Source organism: Myiozetetes cayanensis, unplaced genomic scaffold (genome assembly GCF_022539395.1).
Source record: "Myiozetetes cayanensis isolate MyiCay16 unplaced genomic scaffold, myiCay2020 scf10, whole genome shotgun sequence".
NCBI lineage: Eukaryota > Metazoa > Chordata > Aves > Passeriformes > Tyrannidae > Myiozetetes > Myiozetetes cayanensis.
Genome location: NW_026086605.1, coordinates 8,428,535 through 8,445,213, shown reverse-complemented (window position 1 = coordinate 8,445,213; position 16,679 = coordinate 8,428,535). Strand labels below are relative to the sequence as shown.

The window sequence follows — 16,679 nt, the reverse complement described above, 5'->3', positions numbered from 1 at the left end:
CCGCCGGTCGGGACAAGGCGAGCCTGTGTTGAATCTGCCGCGCGGGAATCCCCACTGCGGGCTCCCTTCGGGAATGTGCTGCTGTGGATACCAAGGATATGTAAAAACAGGGAGTAAGCGAGGGGGGTCCCGCTTTAAGGCGGACGCGTTACCGCGTTCCTGTTCTTTGCGGTTTATTTCCTTCTTCCACCGCGGCGCTCCGGCCGGGGCCGCGGGCGGTGCCGAATGTGCGGCGCGGAAGCGCCAGGCCCGTAAACAGCGGGCGGGCGAGGCGATGGCGGCGGGCGGGCTGGCGGGGCTGCTGCCCGCGCAGACACAGCTCGAGTACGCGCTGCTCGACGCCGACACCGCCCAGGAGAAGGAGAACCTGGTCTACCAGTACCTGAAGAAGGTGGACGGCCGGGAGCGGGACCTGACGGTGCCCGAGCTCGGCGGAGGTGGGTGGCGCGCCCCGGGGCCTGCTGGGGAGGTGGCGGAGCTCTGGCTCCCGCAGTGAGCTGTCTGCCCGGTTTTTCTAAACCTCTGCTAGCTTCATTAATTTAATTTTTTTTTTTTTTTTTTAATAAAGCTCTTCCCACCTGTACAGCGAATTGGTATCTGTCACCTCTGGTCATACTGAGAACCTTACTAATTCCCAGCTTTCTCTTGAGCTCTCCTGGTTTCCCTGAATATCCCTTAGGATGTTCCCCAGCTCGCTCTCTCCCTGTGACTTACCCAGTTGTCAGTTTCCGTGTCCCTGATTGTCACTATCAGTGTCCCTGATTGTCACTATCAGTGTCCCTGATTGTCACTTTCAGTGTCCCTGATTGTCAGTTTCCGTGTCCCTGATTGTCAGTTTCCATGCCCCTGATCATACAAACTGTCCTGGAGATGTCATTGATCTTCCTTCTGTGGTTTGCCCCTTTCACACATTTAATGCATTTCTGTGTCTCCTCTTAAGGATGAAATCAAGGGTTAAACCTTGTACGATGTTGCAGGTGCTGTTCATAGTCCTTCAGACCTTAGTGAGGTTCTCTGGAGCTGTGGGAGCTCACATCTGACTACCAGACAGAGACCTCAGGAGGTGAACTTCAGGGTTAAAATCACATGTATCATGGAAATGAATTATGAGGTTTTAACCACTGAAGCGAAGGGAATGTTCTTTCTGTGTAGATTTGGACCCCTGAATTGAATTTTAGCTTTTGTGATAAATACTGTTTCACTTCCTGTGTTCTGTCAAGACTTATTTTCTCCCCTAAAAAGAGCTCAAATAGATAGCCAACATTTTTCATTTCAAGTGGTTTTTAATAAAAGGTATTTTATTTCTAATGAAAAGGGGAGCAATGCAGCAAAATGAACTACCATTTTCTTTTAAAAAGTAAAGCCCTTACATTGTGGAAACAATGCATACACTTGGTAAATTATTCTCATTATTGTCACCAAAGCTAAATGTGTGTGCATCCATTTATGTTTATAAGTATATGGAAGTAGAGATCAGTCTTCCTTTTAGTGAAACAGAAAACAGCCTCCTGCTGACTTCAGCAGGAATAACTTCTGGGGCTGCAAGAACTTGGTTTGCTGAAACTGTCAGTGGAACTTCTGAGGATTTTTAGGTTAGTCAACATTCATTTTTTAAGAAAAGGCCTTCAAAAACTTAGTTCATGTTAACATTGTATCACATCTGTCTTTTCCCTGTAAGATATTCAGAAATGTTAAGGGATAGTAATGGCAGACCATATTCTAGGATATTTATTCCTTATCTTGATACCAGGTTTTAATGGGATCAGAGGAATATCAGTTACCAGTGAGGAAAGAACACTTTAATGTCTTGTGTAAAGTTGTTAGAATAAATTACCATAAGTCCTGCCAAGTCCATCTGAAAATGTTGTATTTCTTCCCATGTGACAGCATTAATTTACACCTGTCATTTCAAACTTTGAAAATCAAGATCAAGTCTATAAGCACAAAAATATTTCAATGATCTCTGAAATCAGTTCTTTAAAAAACTGTTGGAAAAATCATTAAGAGTTTAACACTTTCTAACTTTTACTAGCCTTTATGTGAGTTTGAAATGGTTGCTACCCACATGATGGTGCTGGGAGTTGAATAATCTAAATCATGTTTTAAAATGTGTGAAATTTGTTCTGAGACTTGCCTGTTCTTTCAATTAAAAGGTGCCTATTTAAAGCTATAAACTACACTTTGATATTAGAGTAGATCTTAATAATATTTGTGAAGAATTGTGGGACATAAGGATGAGTTGGATAAATACTTTCTGTTTGCTTTTCTACTTTCATAGAAAGGGATGTCATACTCTTTTTTTTGACGTTAAATATACCAGGGGCATTGTGAGGTGTAGTGTAAATTAGGTATAAGTGTCTGCCTTTCCCTGCCCTTCCCTAACTGGGTATCACCGTTCTCTGAATTCCAGATCTACAGTGGTTGAACACTGAAGGTCCTATTTCCCTTCACAAAGACCTTTGTGGAAAAGTTGTGGTGTTGGATTTCTTTACTTATTGCTGCATCAATTGCCTGCACCTGCTGCCTGATCTCCACGCCTTAGAGCACCAGTACTCTGATAAAGGTAAGAGTGCTCTGGCTTGCTTGGAATACAATTTTCTGGCGGTGTTGCAGGCGGTGTAGCTGAGTCACTTTGTTGCTGGTTACTGAACTCCTGGCAATATTTCAGGGGCGTCTAAAAATGTCTTCTAATCTTTTAAGTAGCCTAAAAAGGATGACTGTGTATGTTTCCATCACATTTTTAAATAGGGTTAAATAAAGCATCTGTTGTGTCTGTTATAATTAGACAAATAGGATGTGTGCTTAAAATCGGATGTCTTTAAGGATATTTGCAAAAAGCTACTCAGTGATGTAAGATAGAAGCTCAAAGTTAATAAATGTAACTCTTTTATACTTGATTGAGGAAGCAGCTCTGAGAATATAATAAAGATGGTAGTATGGATATAATTAAGATTAATTAGGGTTTTTTCCATTGGAACTCAAATAACAAAATATATAAGCCTGACTTAAATTTTTTTTTTGTATTGGCATCATATTGTATACCATTAATAGTCCTGTATTCTAGAGGGGGAATTATGCTCTTTAAAGTCATGTCTGAAATGAGACCTGTCTCTCACTCTGAGTGAATAAAAATGCAGGGTAATATCTATTTAGAATGCAGTCTCTTGTCATCATGATGACTTGTCAGAGATAAGCTGTGGTCTTACACAGTGTGTCAGCTACTCACTTATCATGGATATTTTAACAGACTGAACTGTAAGATAAAGAACAGTGTTACTTTCAGCCCTAAAAACCTTGTACTATATGTAGTAAATAAAACTATCTTAAAATCCTTAAGTCTGATTCTCCATTGCTGTTTCTGATTGGGATTTATTTTGGCGGCATTTATTTTCATGTGCTACCTTCTTTCATTAGAAAAAGAGATTGCAATATCTTTGAAATTTACATGCATTTACAGTCCTTTACATACATTTACTTTGCACTTCACAGAAGACTCAAACTGATTTTTCTACCTCGGAAAGCTTAGCTGTTTGCTTTGGAAAAAATTGAAATGTGGTATAATGTTTCAGATATTAGGAACTTTCTCTGATAAAGAAAAACCTTCATGGCATTTTTTGGGAAGGAGTCAGTTTTAAGTGGAAGGTGATTAGCTAGTGATAATTGAACTGCTGTGGATAATCAGGCGTGTTGGGAAGAAAGTCTAGACTGAGATTTCAGAAGATTGTATTGATCATATAATGAATAATATCTTTAAATTATAAATATTTTATAGTATACTGATATTATATTAATATAGCTGTTATTTAAGGCTAAGTTGTTAAATTGGCTGATAACAAAATTTTCATTTTAACAGCTTCTTCCCCCAGGCTTTCTCTTTAAACTGCTTGTACATCTCTATACTGGTGTAGAAGAGGCTGCAGCACTCTGAGGTTAAGGTCCACCTGGTGACATGTTTTTTTTCTTTGACTTGTATTAAACTTCCTGTCACAGGAGTTACTATTACTTGAGGAAAGTACTTTACTGATGGTGATAAACAATTTTTGTATTTGAACTGCCCTTATAAGTTGTTTTTGGATTTGAGCTATCCTGTTCCTGCAGGAACCAGAGTAAGAAAAAAGATAAATGGGGTGGAAGTGGAGGTAAAGGGAAAGAAGAGCAGGTGTGTGGAACATTAATCTTAAATTTAATCCATTAGGAAGCAGAGGATAGCAGTTGGATTCAGGAAGAGATTAAGGTGCTTAATGGTTCAAACAAAGAGAAAAATACGCTGGGGGGTTTTTTCACTATAGATCTACGTTTTGGTCCTTTTCTACTGTTTTCATGGGGGTTTTTTATCAACCCTTCCAGAATTATTTAATCTTTCTTTGCAGTGCTAAGTGTGTAAGTCTTAATGTTACAGTAATATGGATAAAGGTATATATCAAGGCAGTAAGGGTTGTGGTTTTTTAACCATAGAAAAATACTTCAGTACATATATTTATATCAGTGTGCATCTTCTTCACCCAAGGTAAATGTGAATTACTAATCACTAGGAGAAAGAGAAGGGGAGAGTGGTTGGCTCAAAAAACTTGAGAAAGATAAAAGTTGGAAGAACAAAGCATCCTAATTTAGCAAAGCATCTGTCTCATAATGCATTTGGATCTTTAATCTCTTGTTTGAGCATTTGAAGGAATACTGCCTATTTTTTTCTCAGTTATAAGAAATAAATTTCTTGATTGTACATTGTGTACATACATTTTTGATACTCTGATTACTTTTTATGTGGTTCAAATGCCCTCTTATGTGGAGTATGTTGAATCTTAAGCAATGGGATCATCAGGCATGAAAAGTTTAAACACAAGAGGCTGTACAGGGTGATCCTAAATCATTATATATATCATAGTATATATGCCATAGTTCTATTGTCTGGAACTTCAGAGATCTGTTTCAAAATGAAGACTGCTTTCCATAGGATTAAATGTCGCCCAGCATCTTTATCTGATATGTTCTCACTGCTATCTTCAGTGCTGCTATTTCTGTGTTTCAAGTGGCATTCAGAAAGTTATTTTAAACCCCAGTGCATATTCAGTTCATGTTATCAGCAGTCCAGAAATTACTTCTATAAGAGGAAGTACTTTTTAATATTCAGAAATAGCTTGGCATAAATCCAGTGTTGTGCTCTGCTATAATCCCTCAAATAAAGTGTTTTAAATGGTGCACATATTGTTATTTCTCAGCACAGCATCCGTCATTTCCACAAGAATTTTCTTCATGAGAGGATAACTTATTTGTGTTACTCAGGTGTTCACTATAGAATTGTCTTTCTAGTTTTATTGATGTTTTTGAAGGACAAATATAAGCCCTGGTGCTGGTCCTTTTACAGTTAAAATATTTGACCTGGTGGTTGGAGTTCAGCAGTTAATGATAGTACAACTTCAGCTGTCTGATATTGCAACATTCTGCAACTGTGGAGGTGATAAAGACTGTATCAGTTATAGTGACTCTTTAATTCTGTATCTGTGAAATTGTTATATTCAAGCCTGCCTGGTTTGTAACAGGTGTTATGTGTCATTTCATCACGGTTGTCAGCACTACCATTTTTATTTGAAATAGAGAATACTGTGTTGATTTCAGAAGCCTATACATTTTTTTCTACTGTTTATCTAGAGATGGATATATCAAGGTAACTCTGGACTTCCAGAATTCAATGTTATTTTTGTGGGTGCAGTTAATGGTGGAATAAAATTAAACACCACAGTTGTGTATAGGAATCAGAAGGTAATTAGGTGTCATAAGCATCTGAAAAAAACGAAAGTATCACTTGAACTGCAACTTACCCATAATTATTTTGAAAGTATTTTCTACTTTAATATGTAGAGGTTCAGGAACAGTTTATGACATAGTAAATGTCAACCAGCTGGGGAAGTAATGGTCCTAAGGTTCTGTCATTTTACTCAAATGTTATTTCTGAGTTTCAGTATTTTCTATACGTAGTTCTTTGTATTCCTGCTGAGACATAATTGCTTTTTGTTTGTTCAGATTCTCTATCCTCCTGGAAAGCAGTCAGTCACACTGTGAGATAACTGTTGTTCATTTTTCCTTTCAGATGGTCTTGTTATTGTTGGTGTCCATTCAGCGAAATTCCCAAATGAGAAGGTTCTGGATAACATTAAAAGTGCCGTTCTGAGGTACAACATTGTCCACCCTGTAGTAAATGATGCAGATGCAACACTGTGGCATGAACTAGAAGTGTCCTGCTGGCCAACCCTGGTCATCCTTGGGCCTCGTGGAAATATGCTGTTTTCACTTGTTGGAGAGGGACACAGAGAGAAATTGTTTTTATTTACTTCTATAACACTGAAATTCTACAAGGAAAGAGGACAAATCAAAGATAACAGCATTGGAATAAAGCTGTACAGAGACTCCCTCCCACCTTCTCCTCTGCTGTTTCCTGGCAAAGTGACTGTAGATAATTCAGGAGAAAGGCTGGTAATAGCAGACACTGGACACCATAGGATTTTGGTTACTCGTAAAAATGGACAAATTCTACACACTATTGGAGGTAAGGGTGTATATATATGTAAGTTTATCCTAGTAATTTCAGTTTAGGAGTAGAGGATGTTCACTTGGGCTGGTAGGCTGATTCTTTTCTTTAAGGACCTGGCAGTTTATAAGTATTGCCAGAATTTTATCTTGTCCTAAAATCACTTCTCTTGATTGGGGGTGATATAGTGTAAGACCATCAGTGTGGGACTTTGTTAATGCAATATTGTTTGAGATGCCTAATTTTTTGTCATTGCTTCACTGACTAAAGTTCCTGTTTTCATGTGCTGTCCAGTATGAATTATGAAAATGCAATTTGTAATTCTTCTGAGAGAGTTACAAATGGTTTTAGATATAAGGGATGTTACATCCACATTCAGCAGCAAGGTAGGGATAAGACAGATCATAATGCCTCTCCTTCCAACAGAAGAAGAGAACGCTGAATTGTGGTTCAAGTGCTCAAAGTTGCATCGTAATGCACCATGCACATAACTGTTAGGACAGTCCATCTATGAGCAACCACAATAGACAGATTTAGGAAGTGGTCAGATCCCCAAATTATTGAAAACAATGGTTCATTTATGTCTGAGAATCATGACCTGTGTGCCGATGTGTCCTATATTACTTAGTCTTCTGTTGACTAATGCCTGCCCCATGGCAGGATCCTACAAATCTCATAAAAATACCAGTGGCACTGCTGTTTCTAAAGAAAGGAGGGAAAAATCTCTTGCTGTTTGAAATAACAATGCATTGGGGTAGATGGACTATTTATCCATGTTAACCTGATTTATCATTAAGGCATTATTCTAAATACCCTTCTCCTGTAGGAAGTACAGGCAGAGTTTCTTATGGCAAAAGCAAGAGAATTTGGTTTCTGCTTGATATGTGAGATGAATCTCTGCCCACAGGCTACTCAGTAGTGTTCTGGAATGGTCATTAAACAGGAATTCAGAGGGAGTGTCCTAACCTCCCAAATGGTACTGCACTCTGTGCTATCCTGTTCCTTGGGGATGTGCACCCTCATGCTTACAAGGGGAGCTACTGGAATCTGATACACCAGTACTTCAGTCCTTCATATCTGTTAAGGTCTAAATGGACTTCTGACAGTGGGTTGTAAAAGTTTGTGTGTTTCAGTGACTCAGTTAAATGACTCAGTGGGCAGAAAATAATGTAATGAAGTTGATAATACAGCAATAAACGTGGGCATGCACAAAGGTTGAAATTGTTGTATTTGCATCATAAATCACGATACACACATAACTCATACCTAAATGTCTCCTGCTGACATATACTGCTAATGCACTTTAAATGCTACTCCCTCTGAAATACGATGCTTACCTTCACACTGTTATATTCAGGTCATGTTCCTTTCTGTTTCTTGATTGTTCTGTGCAGAAGACTGTCACTCCATCATTCTTGCAGTTCTTTTGTGTAATTAGTTCCATGTCATCTTTTACCTAATTATTATTATTATTATTAATGAGAAAATGTTGCTAATCAGATATTAGTTTCATTTGTGATTACACCAAACTCTAAACTAATGAAATGAAATTGAGTTTTGGAAATTAAAGTTTTTCCTGTTGGCTTGTTTTGATGTAGTCAGGAATGAAAGAGCTGTCGGTGGTTTTGTCTTTCATTGTTGCTTTAGTGCAATTTAGAACCCTATTTAGACCTCTCTAGAACAGTTTAGAACCTTATTAAGACTTCTCTGAAATATGAGTTTAAAGAAGCAGAGAACTTACTCAGAATGGGTTCAAAACTCATTAGCACCAGGCTATTTTAATTACATATCACAGTGACTTAAATGAGACTACACAAAACAGTAATGATGTGAAGTGTACAAGGCGCTGTGAAAGCAGCTCTTAGAATAACTACTTCTCTTACAGGTTTAAATGTATGCACTTTAGGGTGGCTTTTTATTACAATTACTTTCGAGTTTGCTTTGTTTTATTTATAGGTCCAAACAGTGGAAGGAGAGATGGAAGATTTTCAGAGGCAGCTTTCAACTCACCACAAGGGATTGCTATAAAAAATAACGTTATTTATGTGGCTGATACAGAAAATCACCTTATTAGGAAGGTAAATTTTCCATAAGGAAACTAAAAATTTAATATCGCACTGTATTCTGCTTACACAGGTGAAAATTTACATCAAATGAATTACTTTCTGAATATCCTTAATGTCAGAAAGAAAATTTGGTCCAATATCTTATAAATATAAGTGCTGTTGTGTAGGTTTGGGGTTTTTTTAAGGCTGCATGTACTTTTATGCTTCCTGTCAATTGAAGATGAGATGGGCTCCTTGTTACAGCATAACAGGGTTTTGTTGTGGTTTTTTTCCTAGTCACTCTTACTTTCCTGTTATGAGAAACATCTATTCTTAGTACTGGAAGCAAAAACTGGTTTTGTTTCCCTTCCAGTAGTATCAGATTCTTATCTAAAGTTATTGTACTGCTGTGGTTCAGTGAATATCTAAACTTCCGTTAACTGTTTGGGTCTCTAAAGTAACAGGTAACTGCCTTAATATCAGAATTGACTGCCTGTGTATTCTTTTTGATTAAACACTTGCAAAGTTTTAGCATGTAGGAATTGGATCTTACATTTGATTAGGTGAAATTTAAGATAATCAGAAGTTAAGTTTGGTTATGCAGTATACTGTAGCCTTATTATTTGCAAGTATTGTGTGCATTTCAGAAGATCTTGTACTCAGATCCTCACCATTATGTCTGATTAGTGATCAAAGTGGTTTTCTCCGGAGTCCTCATCTTATTAATATTCACCACTGTAGCCTGGTGACCACAGGAAATTAAGTGTTGCAGGTAGCAAAGACAGCACAGAAACACCTGAAGATCTGGATCATATTGCTCCAGCATTTTCCGTGATAGTAAGCTGTTCCCTTTCATTTAAATGTGCCATGATGGTATCCAAGAATTAAAGTAACACAATAGCTACAGGAAATTATTTCAAATGCTTGTGCAGACCATGGACCTTGCAAAAGGAGTGCATTTACTGCTACAGAAGTTAGAAGATTCCGTATGTGAAAGAGTCCCTTTTTACATGATCATCCTGATAAATTCATGGGAGGTATTGGAAGTCACTTAGAAAGTAAGTGAAAGGGTAAGGAAAAATAAAGGGATTTAGGTTGCAGAAATGAAATAAAACCATTTTTTGCTCTAGGGCATGAAATAAACTGAAAAAATAATTTGCTGTACTCAGATTATTTGATATGGAGATGGGAGATACAGTATATGAGTTTTTACACCATATTCCTATAGAATTTTAAAATAAAACATCCACATCCAGTGTTTATTTAAGTATTTATCTAGAAATTTGGGATGCTTTCTTCTACAGCTGCTGAGTAAATCTTGACAGAGCAGTGTTCATTTTTGTGGCACGTGGAAGAGAGTTCCAGGCACGTGGTTTTCATGCTGCCTGCTGCTTCCCCACCCCCACACTCCCCTGCCCATCAGCAAGCGTTGTGGTAAAAGTAATTATTTTCCTACATAAATAAATACCTGGTATTTGCTAGAACTTTTCTGGTTTTGACATCTAACTTGAATTATCTGTAACTTCAAGTTAAGTTTATGTATTCAATGTGTGTCATTTTGCTTCACATAGATTGACCTGGAATTAGAGATGGTGACCACTGTAGCAGGCATTGGGATACAAGGTGTTGACAAGGAAGGTGGAGCAAAAGGAGAAGAACAGCCCATCAGCTCTCCGTGGGATGTGGTCTTTGGAAGTTCAAGTAGTGTATCAGTTGAGCTTTAACATTTCATACTTACATATGTGTGACTGTTTGCTATATGTTTGCTTGTTTTGGTATTAATCTGAGCTATGAAAAATTTTCTATACAACTGAGTGTAAAAAACAGTGGCTTCAATTGCAAGTGGTAAGTGCAGTTCTGCTTTGGATCCTGAAATATTGCTTGATGGAAGAAAAATTCTTTTGAGGCAAGTTATGTGATTACTGGACCCAAATACAAAGGAAACTGTCATTGCTTTTTTTAGGCCAGTGCTTTATGCCAGGATCACTTAAGCAGCAGGTACATTTTACAAGAAGGAAGCATTGTCTAGAAGTTCCTTTCCTGGACTGTATAGACATGTCTGCCCACTTGTAAATATTTGAGTTTAGGAAACAAAAATAGTTTTAGTTGGGGACCTCTGTTTATTCCTGTTTAGGTGACATAAAATCATTAGGCTCAAGGTCACAATAGAGTCAGTCAGATAGGAGAGGAATACCTCAGAACAAACCTTGCAAGCATCAGGAGATAGAATAAATCTTTGCATAACAGGATGCCAGAATCAGCTTCTGGGGATTTGAGTAGCTTTCTTTGCTGATTCACTTAACACACAGCTGAACTTGACATCTCGTAACTGCCACGTTCTGTTAACTGTGAGCTGATAGGCAGTTTTCTCATGTTTCCATTTCAATTTAATTTGCAAGTTGCAGATGCCAGTTTCTTAACAATGACAGAACAATGCTTTAATGGGGCATAAAACTGTTGGGTTGGTATTTCAAGCATAAAAGGTTGACTTTCAATGTTCACATTTCTTGAATGGGATAGGGAAGTAGCATGATTTACCTCTAACACCTTGAACAGAGGTCTTTGCAAGTGTAGTAAATTATAACATTTTACTGACATGCAAGCACTTGTTAAAATCTTGGGTCAGTTATGAGGGAGGAAGACATGCTCATATTAGGATTAAGGGAACATAGAATCCTAGAGTGGTTTGGGTTGGAGTAGGCCTTAAAGTCCATGTAGTGCCAACCTCCTGCTGTGGGCAGGGATAACTTCCATTAGACCAGGTTGCTCAAAGCCCTGTCCAGCTGGGCCTTGAACAATTCCAGGGATGGGGTATCCACTAGGCAACCTGTGCCAGGGCCTCATCACCCTCACAGTAAAGAATTTCTTCCTAATATCTAATCTAAACCTGCCCTCTTTCAGTTTGAAGCCGTTCCCCCTTGTCCTATCACTCCATGCCCTTGTCCAGAGTCCCTCTCCAGCTCTCTTGTAACCCCTTTAGGTATTGGAAGGTGCTCTGAAGTCTCCCCAGAGTCTTCTTGTCTTCAGGCTGAACAACTCCCAACTCATGGAGCTGGTTCATAAATGCTGATAGTGGAGAGATCATCTGGTACAAATACACTGTCAGTACAGACAGAGTACCACCAGCAGCCTTGAGTACTTCAGTAGACAACTAGGATAAATTTAATAAATGCTTTTATTAGCATGTTTTCTAACCCCCCCAAAAAAGCCTTTTATAAGGCTTTGTCAGCAACCTTTCCAGTGGAAATTAAGCATATGGAATCCTACTTGCGAGAGAAAGGAGGAATACCCGAAAGATAATCTCACTGGAATGCACGTTGCTATTAATGCAGGCGTGAATTTTGGTGAATCTTCTTCAATCCAATTTTCCTTCTGTGAGCCAGTAGACTTGTGTGAGTAGATGGTATGGTTTTCCTGAGATCTTGAACCAGAAAGCTGATCTCTGTGGGACGTTATTGCAGAGCTGTTTCACAAATCAGCAAAGAGAGTAATAACTGATTAGTGTTTCAAAAACTTTAGCTGGTTAACAGAACTATTCAAAGTATCCTATAAGTTTACTTTTAATTTTTATGATGTTCTCTGCTGCTTCTGCCAGTAATTGAGTATATGTTGATACTTTTTTATTTTTGAAACTCTGCTTGTTAAATGTTAATTGATATGATAATTGTTATCAACATGAACATTATACTTACTGAGTTAATCATCTATAGAAGATTAGTCATCTGCACTGTTTAACACTGACTGCTGAATTTTAATAAGCATTTGCATAAAAATCAGACCTTCAGAATGCACTCTGTTCAGATCAGTATAGATTTTTTTCATCTTCAGGTAGAACCTACTAGTCAGTTTTCTATTTAGATTGCTGCAAAACACAATATAAACTGTCAGTTAAGAGGAGATTAAATCAATTTGAAGTTTGGGGTTTTTTTGAGAAGATAATAAGCTAAATAGATAAAATGGGGAAAAATACAGCTTACTGTAATAGCAATACAAAATTCTTTAGAAAGCTATCACCAGAGAGAGTTGTCAAAATGAAGAGTTATACTGAGTAGAACGCAAACAGAAGTCTGTCCCAGAGCACGAGGAACCAGGAGTTTTTTGCTTTAATAGTTTGCAGTGCATTTTGAACAAGCATTTTTCACTGTCATGAGTTGAGGTGATTTCTTTAAGATTGTTGCCAGGCATCAAAATAGTTTGTCAGCAATGCAGCAGTGTTTGTCAAAGCTGTATTCTTGAATTGCAGATTGCAAAGTTACAAATTGCCTGAGCTTGGTGGGATCTTCTGTTACTATCCAGTATATCAAAGGATGCATTTGTGCTTCTCAGAGTGCTGTCCTACAACCAGGTACCCTGTTGTCAATGTTAAAGCTGCTATGCCAGTATCTATTTAGGCATCTGGATGTAATTAATGAGAGTTTCAAAAATTATTTCTGTTTTCATCCACACAGCAGTATCCTTTTTTTACATATGTTTATATCTATCTCTGTGCAAATTGCAGGAGATAATGTGCAGTTCAACAACTTAGGTTCATTATGACAAATTTTAAAAGTTTGACTTTGGTGTTAACTGCCTTAGCATATGGGAAATAGTAGCATACTTTCCCATTTTCCGTAGATCTGTGTAGCTGAATCTGTGTGCAAGAGGCATTTTTTTCATGTCAGAAGATAGATTTATAGTAGAGCTCTTTAATATGACTTTTATAATTTTTAAACAAGTGATGTTTCTGAGTTTCCTTTCAGTGTCCAGAGCCACCTTATCCAGAACATGAAAGGGAGGAAAAAAAAAGGAAGTTTAAATGTTTAACCTGATTATATACTACACTAGATAGTATTGAACAGCTTATGCTGACCTTTTTTGAAGTCTTAAAGGGGAAGTCTCTTAAACTCTTAAGAGAAATCTTTTTCCTGAATCACTGATATTTCTCGAGGTTACTCCTACATACAGTTTAGAGTATATATTGATCAATTAAAAGACTTCATTGTTTGTTTAAATTTTTAATATGTAGTTTGTTAGGAAATTAAAAATACTGAGAAAAGCTTTATGAGGATATGAATAGGTTAATATTCAGAACAGATACTACTAAGTAGCATGCTTTTAAGCATCTGCATAGCATTTTCCAGAGTGGGGTTTTGTTGCCCCATTTTATACAGATGCTGAAGTCTGAGACAAGGAGATTGAGTGTGAAACACCATTTAAAAGAAAGTTGGCACAAATGTCTCCCTTTAAGTCAGGGAGTTAATGGAGACAAAACACATGGTAGGATTCAGACAGACAATATTCTTCCTTGTCATCTCTTTTATTTCTTTAGTTGTGGCCACTGAGCTTGTGTGTTGCCCTCCCATTAAAATTCTTGAATGAACTCCATGGATTAAATTCGGGCTTTGTTGAGGGTGGTGCTGAAATTTGCATTGACACAGATTGTGCGGGAAACAGAAGGGGAGGGCCGGCAGCTTAAAAATACATTATGAAATTACTGTGTGCTTTTTTAGCTTTCTCTTGTTGTCCCCTTCTATTTTTATTTGGTGGGTGTTGAAAGCAAGTGATACTTTAATGCACAGTTGATTTGAGCGTGAAATGTTCTTGATAGCTGCATTCTTGCTGGAAGGAACGGGACAATGACTTGTGCTTGGTGACATAACCGTGTGTTTCACATTCCGAAATCTGGTCTTAAATTGCATGATTGTAATGTATTTATAGACACTCCCAAGTACAGTATTGACCGTGCTTTCACTAAACCAGCTGGAAATTTTTACATCAATTTAAGTTTTACCTAGATATTATTTAAATGAAAGTACAGTACCTTATCAGAGTGGTACAATTTTTATAGCCCTTAAAAGGCAAAAGTATGTAAGATTTTTTTTTTTCCCTCTCTGTGTTTCTGCTAGAGGATTATTCAGTACCACTGCATTCCAGAGCAAACACTCTTTTTTTCCTTTTTTTTTTTTTTCTGAATTACTCATGGTGAATCTTCCCTAATTTTACCAAAAAAAACCCCAAATCAATAATCACTTAAGCAGTAAGCTGTTAGCACCTCCTGGGTGAGTTCAGATCATCCATGAACTGTTTATGTCTGAACATGTCTTCTTGAGTAGGATCCTAAATTACTTGTAAATGACAATTTTTTTTTTTAAACTCTCGAAATTTTAAAGAAAAAGTAACTTTGTTAAAGATAGGACTGAAGTAAAGTGAAAGATTTATAGTGTATTCTGAGCCAAAACTAAGGGATTACAGGGTTTATGGTATTGCTGAATAGTAATAGCAACAAAAGTTATTAGTATTTCACATGTTCACCACAGATCAAGAAATTAGGTACCTATGTTAGTATTTTAGTATAACATACCTTTGGTAAACAAAGACCAAAGTCTTAATGAAAGGCTGTAATGGGAGTTGTGACTCAATATTCAACAGTAATCTCACACGATTTTACTTTGACAGACTACTTTTCTAAGTTGGATTTATCTACATCTTGACAAAATGCATGATGATGAGGATTACTTTCTGCAGTAAAAACAAGCATTTGTATTAGCAGAGTTGCCATCTTAACAGTTGTCAAACTTAAAATAATTTTGAAGTCCATGATTTGAAACTGTAAAAAAATTACGATGTTTGTACCTGGAGTAATGGTTCTCATTCTCTTTGTTCCACAGTCTGTAGTCTTGTTCTATGAACTCAATGTATGCTCATGATAAAGAAGCTAAAACTACGAATCAGATTTCTAAAGACTAGTTGAGATATCAGATACGGTTTTTACTGCAAAATTCCAGATGCAAAACTGTTGAAAGTAAACATCCTTAGCAAGTCTTAGAGAGGCTTTGACAGGCATGCTGGAGTCAGAATGAGACACATTTTTTAACTGTTACCATTTGATGCCGAAAGTGCTTTTGGATGTGGAATGTGGGTGTTGGAAGTCAAGGGAAACTGTGGTGCTGAAGTACCATCAAGTGTATGTGTTTACTGTGCTTAATTAGGAATGAGTAAACATATAACCAGACTTTGCTTTGTTTTTTTTAGTAGTTAGAGTGATGTATCCCAGCATCCAAAATTATCTAAGTAAATCCAAGTAAATAATCTAAATTAGTTCTTTCATGTTTAGAAATGCAGTCTCTTCTGCTTTGGATTTTTTTTTTTTTTTAAACATTTACTGCCATTACAGCTAGAAGGCCTGATTTAGACAACTTGTGAAAGAAACAAAAAATATTTCATTATTGTTGTCATTTTTACCTCCCTATTATCTCCCATTGTGTGACACCCCCTTGATATCTATGTCCAAGGATTTCCCTTAGTTAGAGAGAAGGTATGTTAATTAGGGAGGAAAATTCCAGAAGCATTTTATTTCATAAGGGTTTATGCTGTTTGCATGATGCAACACAATGTGAAAGAGTTCCAGGTAGCACAGGAAAAAAGGAAATTAATTTTTAGTTGTCCAAAAAGGATGGTGTATGCTTGTAACAGTCCAGACTTCCAGTGCTAAAGCATGCCTTTGGGGCTTTGCTGTCTCTGTCTCACCAAAGAAGAATGTCGATTCTCTAGTTGTTCTGTGAGTCAGATTTGCATTTAATTTGCTAAACTTCCTTGACTTAAAGGAAGTTGAGATGTGCATTCACTGTGCACAGGGGCAGTGTACCTGTCTGTGAACTGCAGGGTGTGTTGTACAGCCCCTTTTTGCTCCCTGAGAATTTGCAGAGGATGAGCATACCAACAGACTTCTTCCTTGTTGGCTTTTTTTTTTTTTCCTTTAAAGACAAAATTAGTAGACAGGAATAATATTTTCAGACTTCAGTCTATTTAGAAAATGTCAGTGGTGCCAGCCACATAATGTAACTTTGATTCCCAGGCTTTTAATTCCCAGACTGGAAGCAAGCATGCAGTCCCCAGATATGGAAGCTGGAAGTGTGGGCAGTCCTGGGAATGGAATCCCTTCAAACAGATATTGCTGTTGGCTGGTGCAAAACAAAATCATTTCTGTGCATTCAGATTGACTCACCGTTAATAGTCAGCGGCGTTACTGCTTGAAGTTGTGCATGTGAACAGACAGGAACATGAACTCTTAAAACACAGATGTATAGCAGAGGCACATTCAGGAGCTGAAACATCATATACTAACTGAAGTA

The 16,679-nt window shown here is 37.5% G+C and overlaps 1 protein-coding gene across 1 annotated transcript in view; it reads left to right on the top strand.

Moving 5' to 3' along the window:
* The first annotated feature begins 99 nt into the window (after positions 1–99).
* Positions 100–16,679, top strand: part of NHLRC2 (NHL repeat containing 2) — a 31,857-nt gene continuing 15,277 nt past the window's right edge. The window contains exons 1-5 of the mRNA XM_050340827.1: positions 100–437; positions 2,411–2,563; positions 6,086–6,541; positions 8,480–8,601; positions 10,140–10,269. Coding sequence (XP_050196784.1) covers positions 275–437; positions 2,411–2,563; positions 6,086–6,541; positions 8,480–8,601; positions 10,140–10,269 — 1,024 coding nt within the window. The 5' untranslated portion in view covers positions 100–274. The remainder of the gene's footprint in view (positions 438–2,410; positions 2,564–6,085; positions 6,542–8,479; positions 8,602–10,139; positions 10,270–16,679) is intronic.